The sequence below is a fragment of the Loxodonta africana genome, chromosome 22 (genome assembly GCF_030014295.1).
Source record: "Loxodonta africana isolate mLoxAfr1 chromosome 22, mLoxAfr1.hap2, whole genome shotgun sequence".
Classification (NCBI taxonomy): domain Eukaryota; kingdom Metazoa; phylum Chordata; class Mammalia; order Proboscidea; family Elephantidae; genus Loxodonta; species Loxodonta africana.
In genome coordinates this window covers 10806938-10820953 of record NC_087363.1, presented here as the reverse complement: position 1 = coordinate 10820953, position 14016 = coordinate 10806938, and the positions used below count along the sequence as shown (strand labels likewise).

The 14016-nt window shown below is 48.5% G+C and overlaps 1 protein-coding gene across 3 annotated transcripts in view; it reads left to right on the top strand.

Annotated features, from left to right (window-relative positions):
- The first annotated feature begins 806 nt into the window (after window positions 1-806).
- Window positions 807-14016, top strand: part of PTPRG (protein tyrosine phosphatase receptor type G) — an 822569-nt gene continuing 809359 nt past the window's right edge. For all 3 annotated transcript variants that reach the window (XM_064274291.1, XM_064274292.1, XM_064274290.1), the window contains exon 1: window positions 807-980. In XM_064274291.1, the coding sequence (XP_064130361.1) occupies window positions 896-980 (85 nt within the window). In that variant the 5' untranslated portion in view covers window positions 807-895. The remainder of the gene's footprint in view (window positions 981-14016) is intronic.

Below are 14016 nucleotides of genomic sequence, written 5' to 3'. Positions count from 1 at the left end.
CAGGGGCCGCTGGGCTGTGGGACCCCTAGGAGGCCGGAGCCGTGCGCGGCTGCTTTAAGAGCGCGCACTGCGCGCGTCCGCCGGCGGCGGCCCGTGCTGCGCGCCCCCGCCGCCGCCGCGCGCCCCTTGCTCGCTCGTTTGCTCGCTCGCTCGCCGGCTTTAAAGTCTCTGCCAGGATCCATGCTCACATGTTACTTCCTGTATGGAGGCATGGCCAGTTTCCAGCCCCGCGCTCCCGGTTCCTCCCCAGCCTGCGCCCGAGCCACAACTTTCAGGAGCATGGACTGAAGGCGCCCTCGCCCCAACGCCCCTCTGAATCCTTTGTGTTTTCCTCCGGCCGTTTCTATTTTTGGGGGCTCTTCGCTCCCGCCGCCACTTCCCTCCCGTTCCCCGATCGCAAACATGCCTCCTTCCTTCCCCGGGCCCTGGAAGGAGCTGCCTGCCTGAAGCCCGGAGACGCCGCGCCGCGCTCAGCCCCGCCGCCGCCCGCCGGCTCTCGGGCTGCGCTACGCTGCCGACTCAAGTTGGGGATCCTCGGCTGGTCGCCGTCGCCGCCTGCGGTCCCTGCCTGCCCCGGACTCGGGGCTTGGTCGCCGCCCGCCGACTCCTCGCCCTGCCCGCTCGGCGCACTCCTTTTTGAACGGCAAGAAACCCTTCTCCGCCGAGACGAACGTCCTCAGCGTGGCTCGGCGTTCCTGGTTACTTTTTGAGATTTTCCGGGGGGCGCTTGGCGGCTTTCTGGCTTTCGGGGGCACTCGTGCCGCCGAGCGCGGGGGGCCTGTGGAGCGGGCGAGCAGAGGAAGCGCCCGGGTTTAGCGGAGGCTCGCTCAGAGGCAAGAACTTATTCAACAAGTTTACCCCCCTGCCTTCCTCTTTTCGATGTGCGTTTTCGGACATGCGGAGGTTACTGGAACCGTGTTGGTGGATTTTGTTCCTGAAAATCACCAGTTCCGTGCTCCATTATGTCGTGTGTTTTCCCGGTGAGTGCTGCCTGCGGAGGTGCCGCGGCCCCGGCCGGCGCTCTGGAGATGCGGAGTTGTCGCCCGGGCGTAGAGCTCGGGCGCGGGTCCCGGGGACCCGGGAGAGGTTGGAGGGGGGCCGGGCGCCCGGGGAGAAGAGGAGGAATCCTTTCCGTTGGCTCCCGGTGGCGTTTGGGGGAAGCGGGTGGTTGGGCAGGGTGGAGGTAAGGACCGGCCGGGAAGGGTTCGGGGGCCGCCGGGGTCTGCTCCCGCTCGGATTTGAGGGTGCTGGAGCTGGGAGAAAAGGGACTGGTTCTGCTGATTGCCGCCAATCGGGAGAGCCAGCGCTGTAGGGCGGCTGAGGAGGCTGGGGCCGCGGGGAGGATGGCTTTGTAGGTTTTAGGGGGGAGGTCGGGGTGCGCCCCTGGCTTCGGCGGGGGTTGAAGGAGCTCAGAGGGAGGGGACTCGCTTTGCTGCTTTCTGACTCTTTGGAAAGGGTGGTGTTTGGGGGATGGAAAGGAGGTGGCCGCGGAAAGGTTGGGGATATGGGGAGCAGCCTGCGTTCTGTTCTCGAGGGCCGGGCGCGCTCCCCCGCTTCGAGGCCAGCGCGGGGCAGCTTTCCCGGGCGCAGGGGCCTGGGCGCAGTGGGGGGTGGGGTGGGGGGTGGGCAGGGAGCAGGAGGTTTAGAAGCGACCCATTCTTTTCGAAGCGCAGCCCTGCACAGCCGCCTGGTTCGGGGCGCGAGTCGGCGGCGGGGCCGTTGCTCACGCCGGGGTGGATTTTTCTTGTCTTGTGCGCCCTGCCTACCTTCATCTTTGCCCTTTTGCAGGTTGTTAGCGCTTGGCAGACCCAGACCCGCTCATTTCTAGCTAGGCTAAAGGGGGACAATATGGGCCATTGATGATGATAATAAATCACCGCACGTAACGGTGTGCGGCTGGGCGACTCTCTGCTTCCATCCCTGCTGGGGCAGACCCCCTCCTCATCTTCCTTTGGGGAGGGCAGCGGCCGCCGCCTCCCTCTCCCCTCTTGCAGCACCGCCCCCCCCGCAGCCTCGAGCTCCCTCAAAACAATCTGTCCCTTTCCTGGGGGTGGAGGTCACGTCCTCTGCTCTAGGCAGAAAGGGGCGATTCGGTTTTCATCTCTCACTCCCGCAAATGCGGATTCCGCCCCCGCCCCATTTTTCTGCCTTCATCTACGTGCTCCCGGAGTGGGGGGTATTTGAGCCAAGAAAAAGAGGGACATGCCCCCAATGTTTCCGTTCTTCCTAGTTACAGCCGCCTGTCCCTGCGCGGCCCGAGCGCCTGGTTTTGGTGCAGCGGGGCCCCCAGCCCCATCGTGCGCCTCAGATCAGGGCGTCTTTGCTGCCCTCGGGGACCCGTCTCCGGGAGACGGGCAGAGCGTGCCACCTTTGTGGGCTCGGGGGGTGGCTCCGACGGGCAGAGAGAGATGGGGGCCCCTCAAAGCACCTTCTTTTCTTCGACAGCCCCCTTCCCTTTGCACCCTCTGCACATCCCTCTCGCCCCCGGAGCTGCACCATCTCTGGCCGTAGCTCAGAAACCCAGCCAGACGGCCGACCACGAGGACCTGTCCACTCTCACCCGGAGGCCTGTAATTTGCCTATCAGGGTCCTGCCTCCACCAGAGTCCTGCTTCCACCGGCGTCCTGTCTCAGCAGGGGTAGGGGTAGTGGGACCATTTCGCTAGAGCCAGCTGCCCGCTCTCCCTTAAAGACCATCGCTTAGTCATTGTATTAATCGTCTCCCCCTTCTAGACGCCCTTCTTTGCCGCGGACTTTCCGGGTGAGTGTGGGCAGGTGTCCACAGGGGTCGAGCTTTGCCAGGACCACGCTTTAACGCGGGCAGTGGGAGGCAGTGGAGGGCTGCCTTGAGAAATATGAGGCATTTCCACTTCGTCTTCTGGCCTTTTCTTCTGCTCGGGGATGCTGTCGGTGGGCCAGTCGTGATTTTCTTTTGACGGGGGTCTGAGGAAACTTGAAATCCAAAAATGGGACCGCCAGTGATGTTGCCTTCGTGGGCTTTGACGGTGTCCGTCTTCCTCATTTTCTTTTGTGCCCACACTGGGAGGTAAATAGCCCCTTCCTTCCCCGGGAGCCCGGAGGATTCCAAAGGAAAGGGGCGCAGGGAAGAGGGGGTTTGGTTTGGAAAAGTGCAGCCCAGGAAGGTGCGGCAGCCTTCGGAGCCACGCAAAGTTAAAATGTCAGAGCCCTTCCAGGCGCCGGCTTTTTCGGAGGGTGCCGCGACGCCGCTGGACCTCAGGGGGCGCCCCCGAGCCACTTGTCGGCCCGGCTACCTCCACGCCGCGGGGACACGCTGGGAGTGGGCTTGGAGGTGGCCTGGGCTCCGCGCTGCCCCTCCTGGCCCACACGCTTCACCTGGCAGGGCCGGGGCTCACTTTGGGGGACACCCCCCCCCCGAAGCATTTATCTGTTTGACACCTGGAATAAAAATGGTTTTGGTTTGGGATTAGGGTTCTCCTTGTGAGGTCTTAATCAAAATTCCCATTTCTTAGCTGTTTGTTTGTTTTCAGAAGCTTACCAATTTCTTAGTTGCATTTGACTTCTCAGATCCTAGTCAGACTTTAAAAAAAAAAACCAAAAACACAAACCCTTGGTGCTTGAGTGGATTCTGACTGATAGTGACCCTATAGTACATAGTAGAACTGCCCCGTAGAGTTTGCAAGGAGTGGTTGGTGGATTCGAGCTGCCAACCTTTTGGTTAGCAGCCTAGCACTTAACTGCTACGCCACCAAGGCTCCATTCAGGCTATAGGGTAACTGTAATTTGGGGGAGGGTTTTGGAACCACAGCCCTGGCCTGGATCTTTTCCCTGCCATCAGAAACAGTGGCTTTTAGTCTTTCAACAGTATGGTGTGGCAGGTACGGGATTCCCCATCCGGGTTAGTGTTTCCAGGGATGTTTTCCAAGTGCAAAGCAGAAGTGTTATCAAATGTAATACTACATTCTCTGACTTCTTCTAAAAAATACTCTATTATGGAAGAAATGATAAAAATAAATTAATAGAATATAAAAAATAGTACCCACCATCCGTCCAGCACCAACAATGATCAACCCAACCTTTCATTTATACTCTTATCCTCTCCTACATCTTATTTCAAAACAAATCCCAGATCTACCTCCTTCAAATACTTGTTAGATATCTCTGATCATTGGGAACTTAAGTGCCTCCAACAAGATATAAAATGTTACTCCAGAGGGCTAGTATTTTACTACATTACATTTTCTAGCTATTCAACAGAAACTTTTTAAATTGATTTCTTCTTTGTGCCCTCAGAATGAAATCCTTCTCTTTGGTTCTGATATGTTTTGTACAGTAATTACATCTCGGAGGCTGGTGCTGGAAACCCCTCAGATGGCTAAGCTCTGCCGTGGGCACCGGCGGTGTCAGAATTGGCCGACTTCGATTGATGGGCAGTGACTCTGCGGCTCTCCAAGGATTTGCATGTACCTGTTTTTGTTAGGTGCCCTCGAGGCGGTTCCAACTCCTAGCCACCTTACGTACAACAGAACAAACCCTGCCCGGTCCTGCGCCATCCTCACAATCCTTGTTATGCTCGAGCCCGTTGTTGCAGCCACTGTGTCAGTCCATCTCGTTGAGGGTCTTCCTCTTTTTCTCTGACCCTCTACTTGGTGTTCCTAGCAAAACGCAAAAGTAGCATTTGTGAAGTCAGCCATCTTAGTCTTAGGGATGGAGTGAGAAATCATCCAGTTCCTCCCCCCTCCGCCCCGCCAAGTGTCTTGTTTGAAAATGAAGCCTCTTTATCCAGCCTCTGAACTAGACAACAGTTATGGGATAATAGCTTTGTTTCCTTCTAAACAATGTTCATATTAGAGGGTTATTGAAGCTAGAACGACACCCATTCCTGTCTCGTTGATTTGATTCCGACTCCTAGCAGTCCTGTAGGACAGAGTAGGACTGCCCCGTTGGGTTTCCTAGGCAGTAATCTTTACAGGAGCAGATTGCTAGGTCTTTTCTCCTGCTGAGTGGCTGGTGGGTTTGAACCGCCAACCTTTAGGTTAGCTCTTAACCACTGAACCACCAAGTCTTTTGAAGTTAGAACGATTACACAAAGAAGATATTAACAGGACTTTTTGGAAATAGGGGAAGTTGCAGTTGCCAGAGACAGAAAGATTTTAGGACTAGGTTGGCTGAAATGAGAAAGGGGACTCTCCCATAGTGAAGATTTGGGCATCTCCTCTTAATCACGGACCTGTTTTTGCTGAATAAAAGATGTTGTTTACATGAAGCCAGACAGGGAATACCGATGTTTTAACGCTGCCAAACCAAACAAAAACCCTTTCAGAATCATTTTCTATCTTTTGAAAAACTTACAAGTTAGCATAGTATAATTAGTCATCCGGGTGCACCAGTTGGAATGAACTTTCTTGCCGTTCATGTGAGAGCATTTGAAATGCCTTAGAGCAGTTGCTTTTAAGGTCACTGATCCTTGCCTCTGCCCCACTCCCCCGTTTTTCCTGGAAACTTCTTAAGCAAGAGGACAGTCTGGCCGCTTAGCTAGGTGAAGAAAGCAAATAAAGCATTGCTAGTGGGTTGTCACTCTCTTTAACTCTTTTATGGTGAAATTATTAGTTTTTTAATCGGGATTTCCATTCAGCATTTTACTTTTGCATTGGAGACAATGGAATGTTATTTCTAAACAAGATGAAGATTATAATACAGTGTGTTTTCTGAATTGCAAGATGAAACATTCTAATTAACAGTTTAATCCTGTGGCACATCTTTCATGTGGTCACATTTTATAACCGAGATATTATAGATGAAATTCACGGCATCTGGAGTTATCCTGGAAGCCCTTGACCCCCCCCCCCGCCCCCAGCCCTTGGAGCTCTTTGGTTACAGGCTGCTTCAGTAGCAGGCACTGAAAGGGCGTTTTTGGCTGTGTCTGTGTAGAACCTGGGAAACCCCGGTAGTGTAGTGGTTAAGAGATAAGGCGGCTAACCAAAAGGTTGGCAGTCCAGATCCACCAGGCACTCCTTGGAAACTGTGGGGCAGTTCTACTCTGTCTTACAGGGTCTCTATGAGTCGGGATCGACTCGACAGCACAGGTTTTTTTTTTGTTGTTGTTTTGTTTTTTTGGGCGTAGAGACTATTACAGAAGTTACCAAGGAGGTGTGCCCTACTGGCACTTCTAGTGCTGTACCTGAGCTTCACCCGGATAAAGCCAGGAGCTACTGACGAGGTAGAGCAAGGGGCTCAGGAAGGTGAGACTTGTTCTTCTGAGAGGTGCTTGCCCCCAACAGGCAGGCAGTGCTGCTTGTGGAATTTGGGAGCAGCCGTTGGATTTGTCCCAGAATGAGGTCGCCTGGGCACATGTTAAAAACAAAAAACCCAAAACCAAACCCAGTGCCATGGAGTAGATGTTGACTCATGGCGACCCCCTGTGTTGCAGAGCAGAAATGCCCCTTAGGTTTTCATGACTGTAATCTGTATGGAAGCAGATTGCCAGGCCTTTATTCCATGGTGCTGCTGGACGGGTTTGAACCATCATCCTTTAGGTTACTAGGGAGTACAAACCAATTATGCCACCCAGAGATCTGGACACACATTAGGCCCTCAGTAAAAATTTGCCAAATGATTAAATAATTGTCTACCTTGGTTTTCCTGTCTGAGATCAAGAATGACCATTTTGCTTGCAAAGAGCTGAGCCCAGGACTATGTCGGGACTCTGCGCGCTTTAAAAATCAAAGCACATCTGTGAAAAAGTTATTATTGACTTCCTTTTTTTTTTAAATTGATACTTTTTTTCTGTGATGTTGTAACTAAAACTTACTCCAAAAAAAGATAAATGTGTTTTAAAAACCCACACTTCTCCCTCCCCCTTTTCCTATGGTTCCTCTTCCTCTCACATTTCTGAGGCCATAGAATTTTTCAAGTATCTTTTAAGAAAAATCTTAAAGTAATGTAAGTGTATTTCACTTCCAGAAAAGCCTATAGCAGTTGAAATGTGTTAACAGATTAAGGTAGTAATTTACTCCTATTCTGAGAAGATTGAGGTTTGTAAGTGATGGGTGTGCAAGGTTGTTCCAAGTAGCTAGAGAGCGCTGTTCGTGATTGTTGGGTGAGAGCATCTGTAATCAGAGGGACCGTTGTACCTGGTATTATTTCTAGCAAAATGTTTGGTGTTTTGACAGGAAAGTGTGTAATCTACATAAGCTGATTTTCCGGATTTATGTAGGCACAGGAGGTGCAGCGGCTAGACTGCTCGGCTCCTGACTGAAAGGTAGGCAGTTCTAACCCAGGAGCTGCTCCTCTGGAGAAAGATGTGGCAGTCTGCTTCCATAAAGATTACAGCCTTGGAAACCCTACAGGGCAGTTCTGCTTTGTCCTATAGGGTCACTATAGCGTCGCTATGAGTCAGAATTGACTTGACAGCAATGGAGTTTTTTTTGTACAAGCACAAGATTTTTTTATGACTGTAGCACTTGATATTATGGCTGTTAAAAAAATAAAACAAAATATTTAAAGTAGTAATTTTAGGGTTATGTGGCGGAATGACCGTTTGCTGACCAGGTGCCTAATGTACCTGGTGTCTTGAACTTGCTTGTGTTACTACTAGAGTTAGGGCGGGGGGAAAAGCTGTCAGAGTGAATGAGAACTTAGATGCTTGTTAACTAGTTTGTGGGAGTCGCTGCTGCTTTTGCCAGCTTGTAGCAAGGAGAAATATTTTAGGAGACTAGAACTGGTTAATGCTTTTAATTTTCTTTCTAAGCCAAGCAGTTATGGCAAGTTGTACAGAATATGGCAAAGCAGTAAGAATATAGCCAGGCTCTGGAGTCAGCCCGCCTCTGCCACTTACTAGCTGTGGTACCTTGGACAAGTTGCTTAACCTTTCTGTGCCTGTTCCTTTTTCCCCCTCTGTGAAATGGAATAGTGATAGTACCCTAACTCAAAGGTGTTTGTCAGGCTACCTGTAAAGGATTGAGCAGTGCACTGCAAATAGTAAGCGCTTGATAGGCTAACCGTTCTTAAGTATATTAAAGAGATCCGTAAAGATTGAGTGTATGAGAAGAAAAGGGAATTGAAAAGAACGATTGTGTGTAGAAACAATTAAAAAAATTTTTTTTTTAAATCTGTATAAACTTGAATGATGGTCTGTGTAACTGGTGATGGTGATGGAGGTGAGGAGGAGTAAGAGCAGGCGTGAGGGTTTCCCATGTGAAATTAGGCTGGTTATGCTTCAGGTTTAATGAAATGAGAAATTCTCAGAGAGGTCTGAGATACCTCTTTGGCAACAGTGCAAAGGAGATTTCTGCTTTCCCAGATTAAATGGGGAAATGCGTTCTGCGTATGTGTATCTCCAAGTTCCCTGTGTAGAAAGACTTGCTTAGCCCTGCACCCCTAGAGACTTCTTGGGCCTTGTGGACTGTGTGGTAACTGAAGAGAATGGAGTGTTGGGCCGCTCTGTCACTGTCATTGCTGGGGGCTGTGATTTGGAGCCCTAGTGGCGCAGTGCTTAAGAGATTGGCTGCTAACCAAAAGGTCAGCAGTTGAAATCCACCAGCTGCTCCTTGGAAACCCTGTGGGGGTAGAGTTCTACATTGTCATGAATCAGTCGACTCAGCAGCACTGGGTTTGGGTTTAACCAGAAGCAAACAGGAGTATTTGAGAGTTAGCTTTTATTTGGCAGTGGTGTGACACTTGAACACATTTATGTCCCTGTGGCAGACATTTTTTACTAGTTCAGCTAAACTATTTTTCAGTTTTAAGATGACTTCAGGGGATATTTTTGGTTTAAAGTTTAAAGGTAATCTCGGGGCAGTAGTTTCGGGGGTTTATCCACCCTCCAGGGCTCCAGAAAGTCTAGAGTTCATGAAAATTTTAAATTCTGTTCTGCTTTTCCCCTCTTTTGATCAAGATCCTTCTATAGAATCTTTGAGCAAAATGTTCAGTAATGGTAGCCAGGTACCATCCAGTTCTTCTGGTCTCATGGCAAAGGGGAGGCAGTTGTTCCTGGAGGCAACCAGTGACATGTTCCATATCCTTCTCCTGTTCCTGACTCTCCTTCCTCTGTTGCTCCAGGTAAATAGAGACCAACTGTTACCCCTTGGATGGCCACTTGCAATCTGTTAAGACCCCGGGCACTACCCACAGAAGCACTAAACATGTTATTAGGCCAGTTAACTGGGATGTCCCATGAAACCATGACCCTATACCTCCAGACCAAGGAACCAAATCCCATGAGGTGTATGTTTGTACATAAGCAGCCTCTGCAGCTATTTTTTTTTTTTGTTGTTGTTGTCGTAAATCTATCACACAACTTTTGCCAGTTCACTTTTTACAGGTATACAACTTATCGACAGCAGTTACGATAAGCAGCTGTACAAGCTCTTGTCCTCTTAATCAGTTTTTTGCAAACTGAAGTCAGCATGATGGCTTTCTGGCCAGCAACAAAATACAATTTTAAACTCCTCGACTTAGCTATTTTTGAGCCGTAGCAAAGTGACACAGTTGGCTGCTGAAAGCTAGCAACTAAAAGAAGAAATGAAAGTATACTTCATGGAATATGTAACACTTTTATGTAAGAAAATAGGACAACTGGTCTTATTTTTGGGTTTGTGATACTATTTTTCTAAGGAGGAGAACGAAGCAGGGTGTTGATTGATAGTACAGTGGGTGTGCTTTCAAGGAATTCAAATCACTTATAGGAATGGAGAAGTATTTGAGTTCTGACACCATCGCAGCCTTATAAATTCTGCAGTGCAGTTAAATCAGATAAACTCATGAATTTGGAATAGTTTGAATAGGAGACAAAGAAACAAAGGAAATTTACCATAAAATCATAGTCCAGATGAGTGAGGAGGTGTCGCTTTTCAAAAGTGAAGTAGGTCAAGAGCTGTTGAAAGGAATCATTTTCAAAACAATGGTTTTGCTTAAATGATTTCTGTCCATTAAATACCACCACCATCACTTTTCCTGAAGTGATTCCTTCCAGTGAACATGGTGGCTAAAAGCTGGCCATAGTCATGGCTTTGTCACTTGGTAGCTGAGCTAGCTGACTTGGGCAAGTCACCCATCATCTTGTGGAAGTGCGGTTGTGTGGTGTTGGGGGCCTTGAAGCCCCAGATGTGCACACCTCTTATTCAGGAACCCACCAGGACCCAAAGACCCAGGTTGAAATTCTTGGCCCATTGCAGCAGTGTCGCCTTGGTTTTTTAATCTCTAAAATGGGAACGATGTTTATATAGTTGTGTCATTTAACGCCCACTATACAACCAGAAGTACAATCAGAATGCTCCTTAGAAGCAAGGATGGCACGACTACATCTCACATACTTTGGACATGTTATCAGGAGGGATCAGCCCCTGGAGGACATCGTGCTTGGTAAAGTAGAGGGTCAGTGAAAAAGAGGAAGATCCTCAACGAGATGAATTGACACAGTGGCTGCAACAGTAGGCTCAAGAATAACAACGATTGTGAGATTGGCACACAACAGGGCAATGTTTTGTTCTGTTGTGAATGTGGTCGCTATGAGTTGGAAATGACTCAACGGCACCTAGTAACAGCAACAACAATACCTTCTGTGAAGTAGGATATTATGTGATGTGGACATTGTCTGAACTCTGTATTATGGGTGAAAGTCCTTTCAGGCATTCGCTTGCAGAATAAGGAGATTTTGTCCGCATTAAAAATTTGCTGGGGCGGATAATCTCCCTCTATGATTAGTTTAAGCTCTCAACAGCTTCTGCTGCCCTCCCATTAGTGCTCACAGACCCACCACTCACTTTCACATGGTGCAGCGAGAAATGTTGGAAGCACTTGCTGCCCAGAGTTAGCACTAAACTCGGTACCTTAGTCTGGTCTCGCTTTTTCTTTTAAGCGTCTGGAGCAAGCTTTGTGCCTTAGCCATGATCGTCAGTGTGCTGAGGGGAATTTGCTGTTGTGTTTGGTCCTCAATCCACGTCATGAGAAATTTCTCCATGTCTGACATAGGTCCCTCTGGCGTTTTTGTTAGCCTTGTAGCTTTCAGTGCAGCCCATCCTTCTTCAGTGTGGAGAATTTTTTCTTTGTTTTTGAGGATCATCTTGTTTGTTGAGTGCGACATGCCTAAATCCACTATGTCCCCGTTCTTCAGTCGGGATTTCTGAACTCAGTTATAGCCTTGTGGGACCATGGATATATATGCTGTTGGACATTGCCCGAATGGATGAATGGATGTTATGTGGCCATGACTACATAGCCCAGTCTCACCAAGGGCTTGCCATAGTCCAGATTCTCCACCAAGGGTCTTACATGCCTTTCCCATTCTTGCTGTAAGCAGGAACCATGGTTACCCGCATGTCAGGATGAGATCCGGGGTCACCTGGTTCTAGTAAGTTGGGTGACTATAATGTGCCTGTCCTCATACCTGGGGTTATTTTGAATTTCAGATGACTTGCTGTTTGAAGACAGTTTGGAAGCTTTTTTTCCTAATTGCTTCGAAGGGCCAATTAAAAGATAGGCCTGGCCTTGCCTATTTCAGTCTACTACTTTTCCCATAAAAGCAAGTTCCATAATCCCTTGGTGGAAATAAAGGAGTCTTTGTGTATTTGTTACAGTTAAATAAGAAATAATGCCATTAGTGTAGGATTTTGTTTGGTTACACTGAAGAGACGACCTTTCAGCAAATTAGTTTTTGAGTAAGCTGATAATAAGTGGATAGGGTCTGAGTTTGTTGGGGGTGAGTTGTTTTGTTTTTTATTCTACAAAATATGATTTGGTGTGTAATTATAAGAACTTTTGTTTGTGGCCTCAAATATGGTCCTGCTATAATAATACAGTGTTATTATTATCTCATAGGTCATTTAAGTGTGGGTTGCAGATTCTGAATCACTTGACTTCAAGGGTGTCATATGTCCTGAACTAGATGGTCTGGGTTCTGGAACTTTCCTCTGGAGGTAGGAGCTAGTCATGGGAGAGAGCCAAGACAACTATGGGACCTTGAGCGAGATCCTCAGTTTCTGTGGGGTTGTTTCCCTCACTCTTAACTAATTTTAGAGATTGTTAGTTCCTGGCTGGGCAGTTTGGGAGGGTTGTGGCCTTTTTGCAATGTGCAAGTCAAGTACCTGGCATGTATTATATTGTGATCTGTGAGGTGCAGTTCTTGTTAGCTTGTTCCTGAGTTTGAGTCCTGAGGCGCTGTCCAAGCACCCTTTGATTGTCTCGTTAACCTGGCTACAGGACTGTCCTGAAGGAGTCGCAGACAAGCTGGTGAGCGGATCTTGGTTAGTGGAGCGCCATAAGCTATTATTTTGTTTTTAAAACATTAAACCTGATTTCTCCTGGAGTCCAGGTAAAAAATGGAGGTTTGTTCATGCCAAAGAGTTGTATATGGCCTTTAAAGCTACCTTATGTGATTGCTGATGGGGAGGTGGTGGCGGGATTCCTTTTCTAAAAGGAGGAGACAAAGCCGGTTGTAGATCTGTCTTACCTTGGAAAAGAGAAACAAGTGGAGTACCGCAGAGGGCATCTGGCCAGCCTGTGCTCTGCTTAATCATATTATGTTTAAAACAAAAAACTGAATTAAAAATTCGGGTGTTTCCCATTCATACCATCAGCAGGTGCTTTCTGAGCACCTGCAGTGTGCCTGCCAGTGTCCCTGGATGATACAAATGGTTAACGCACTTGGCTGTTAACCAAAAGGTTGGAGGCTCGAGTCCACCCAGGAGCACATCAGTAGAAAGGCCTGTCGATCTGTGTCTGAAAAATCAGCCTTTGAAAACTCTGTAGAACACAGTTCTACTCTGACACACAGCCCCTACTGTTGTTATTGTTTTTTAAAACCATGTACTAGGCACATTCCTAGTCACTAAAGAGACAGCAATGACCAAAAAGAAACTCTTGCCCTGGCGGGGGCTTCCCCGAAAGTCTGGGTTACTCTTAAAGCATTGGAAGGTATGGCAGCTTTGGGTTCCTGCTTGGTGATAACAATGAGCTAGAAGTAGGTAGTGGCTGCCCCTTGGGATGGGGCACACAGCTGGCCTGTAGCAGTTATTTACAGTACTCACCCGGTCCCTGGAGGTGTTTGCCACTGTGTTCAGGTGATTTCTACCTAAGGGACAGGTTTTTTTTTGTTGTTTGGAGTATTTATTACCTGGATTGGGTACGTGTAAGTGTGTGTGTGCGTGCACACACACACACGTTGTCTTTGGCTGATGACATGACTTTGTACTATGAATGTAGTCTGTGAAGCTGAAGCTCAGCTGTCCTGGTTGGGTCTTTTTTGTCTCAGCAAAGAACTTGCTGATTGGATATTTTATAGGAATGTGTTGACTTTTGGTGATCTATAGTGTTGTTGGTTTGCTCAGTAAAAGGAACTGTTTTGAAAAATCTCTCATTTGATTCAAGAATTTGCCCCCTTGGTCACTTTCTTGTTACCGAACTACCCAAGGAGGAGATGGGGGGGCGGGGGGCGGGTTGAGGCCAGTGGCCAGTAGCAGGATCTTGATTGAGTAAATGAAAACTGGAGGTGTCATATTAGTGGATCCTTTGCCAAAGATCTTAATTTTTTTACACAGCATCCTTGTCGCCTGAGTTTTGCGTGTTATACCTATGTGTAAAACAAACAAACCTGTTACCGTCGTGTCAATTCTGACTCATAGTGACTGTGTAGGACAGAGTGGAACTGCCCTGTAGGGTTTCCAGGGAGTGGCTGGTGGATTCGAACTGCTGACCTTTTGGCTAGCAGCTGAGCTGTTTAACCACTGCGCCACCAGGGCTCCACACTCGTGTGGATTCTTAATAAATGATGAAAATATCACATGGCTTAATTTTTTCCAGCAACAACATACGGAAGCCTGGCTCGAGTCGTGAGCTTTTGGCATGGGCAGATGGGGGGAAGGGTGACTCCTTCATCTTAATTCCAGCGTGTGTTCTTTAAGTGGTCATTACAGTAAGTGGCACATTTACATGGCTTCCCCATGTGTGATGCAGAACGTCATCTGCCTGCATGCTCTTTGAGGGCAGGACCACATTCTTCGTTCTGTCTGCCTTACCTTCAGTGTCTGGGTGGTGGTATTCA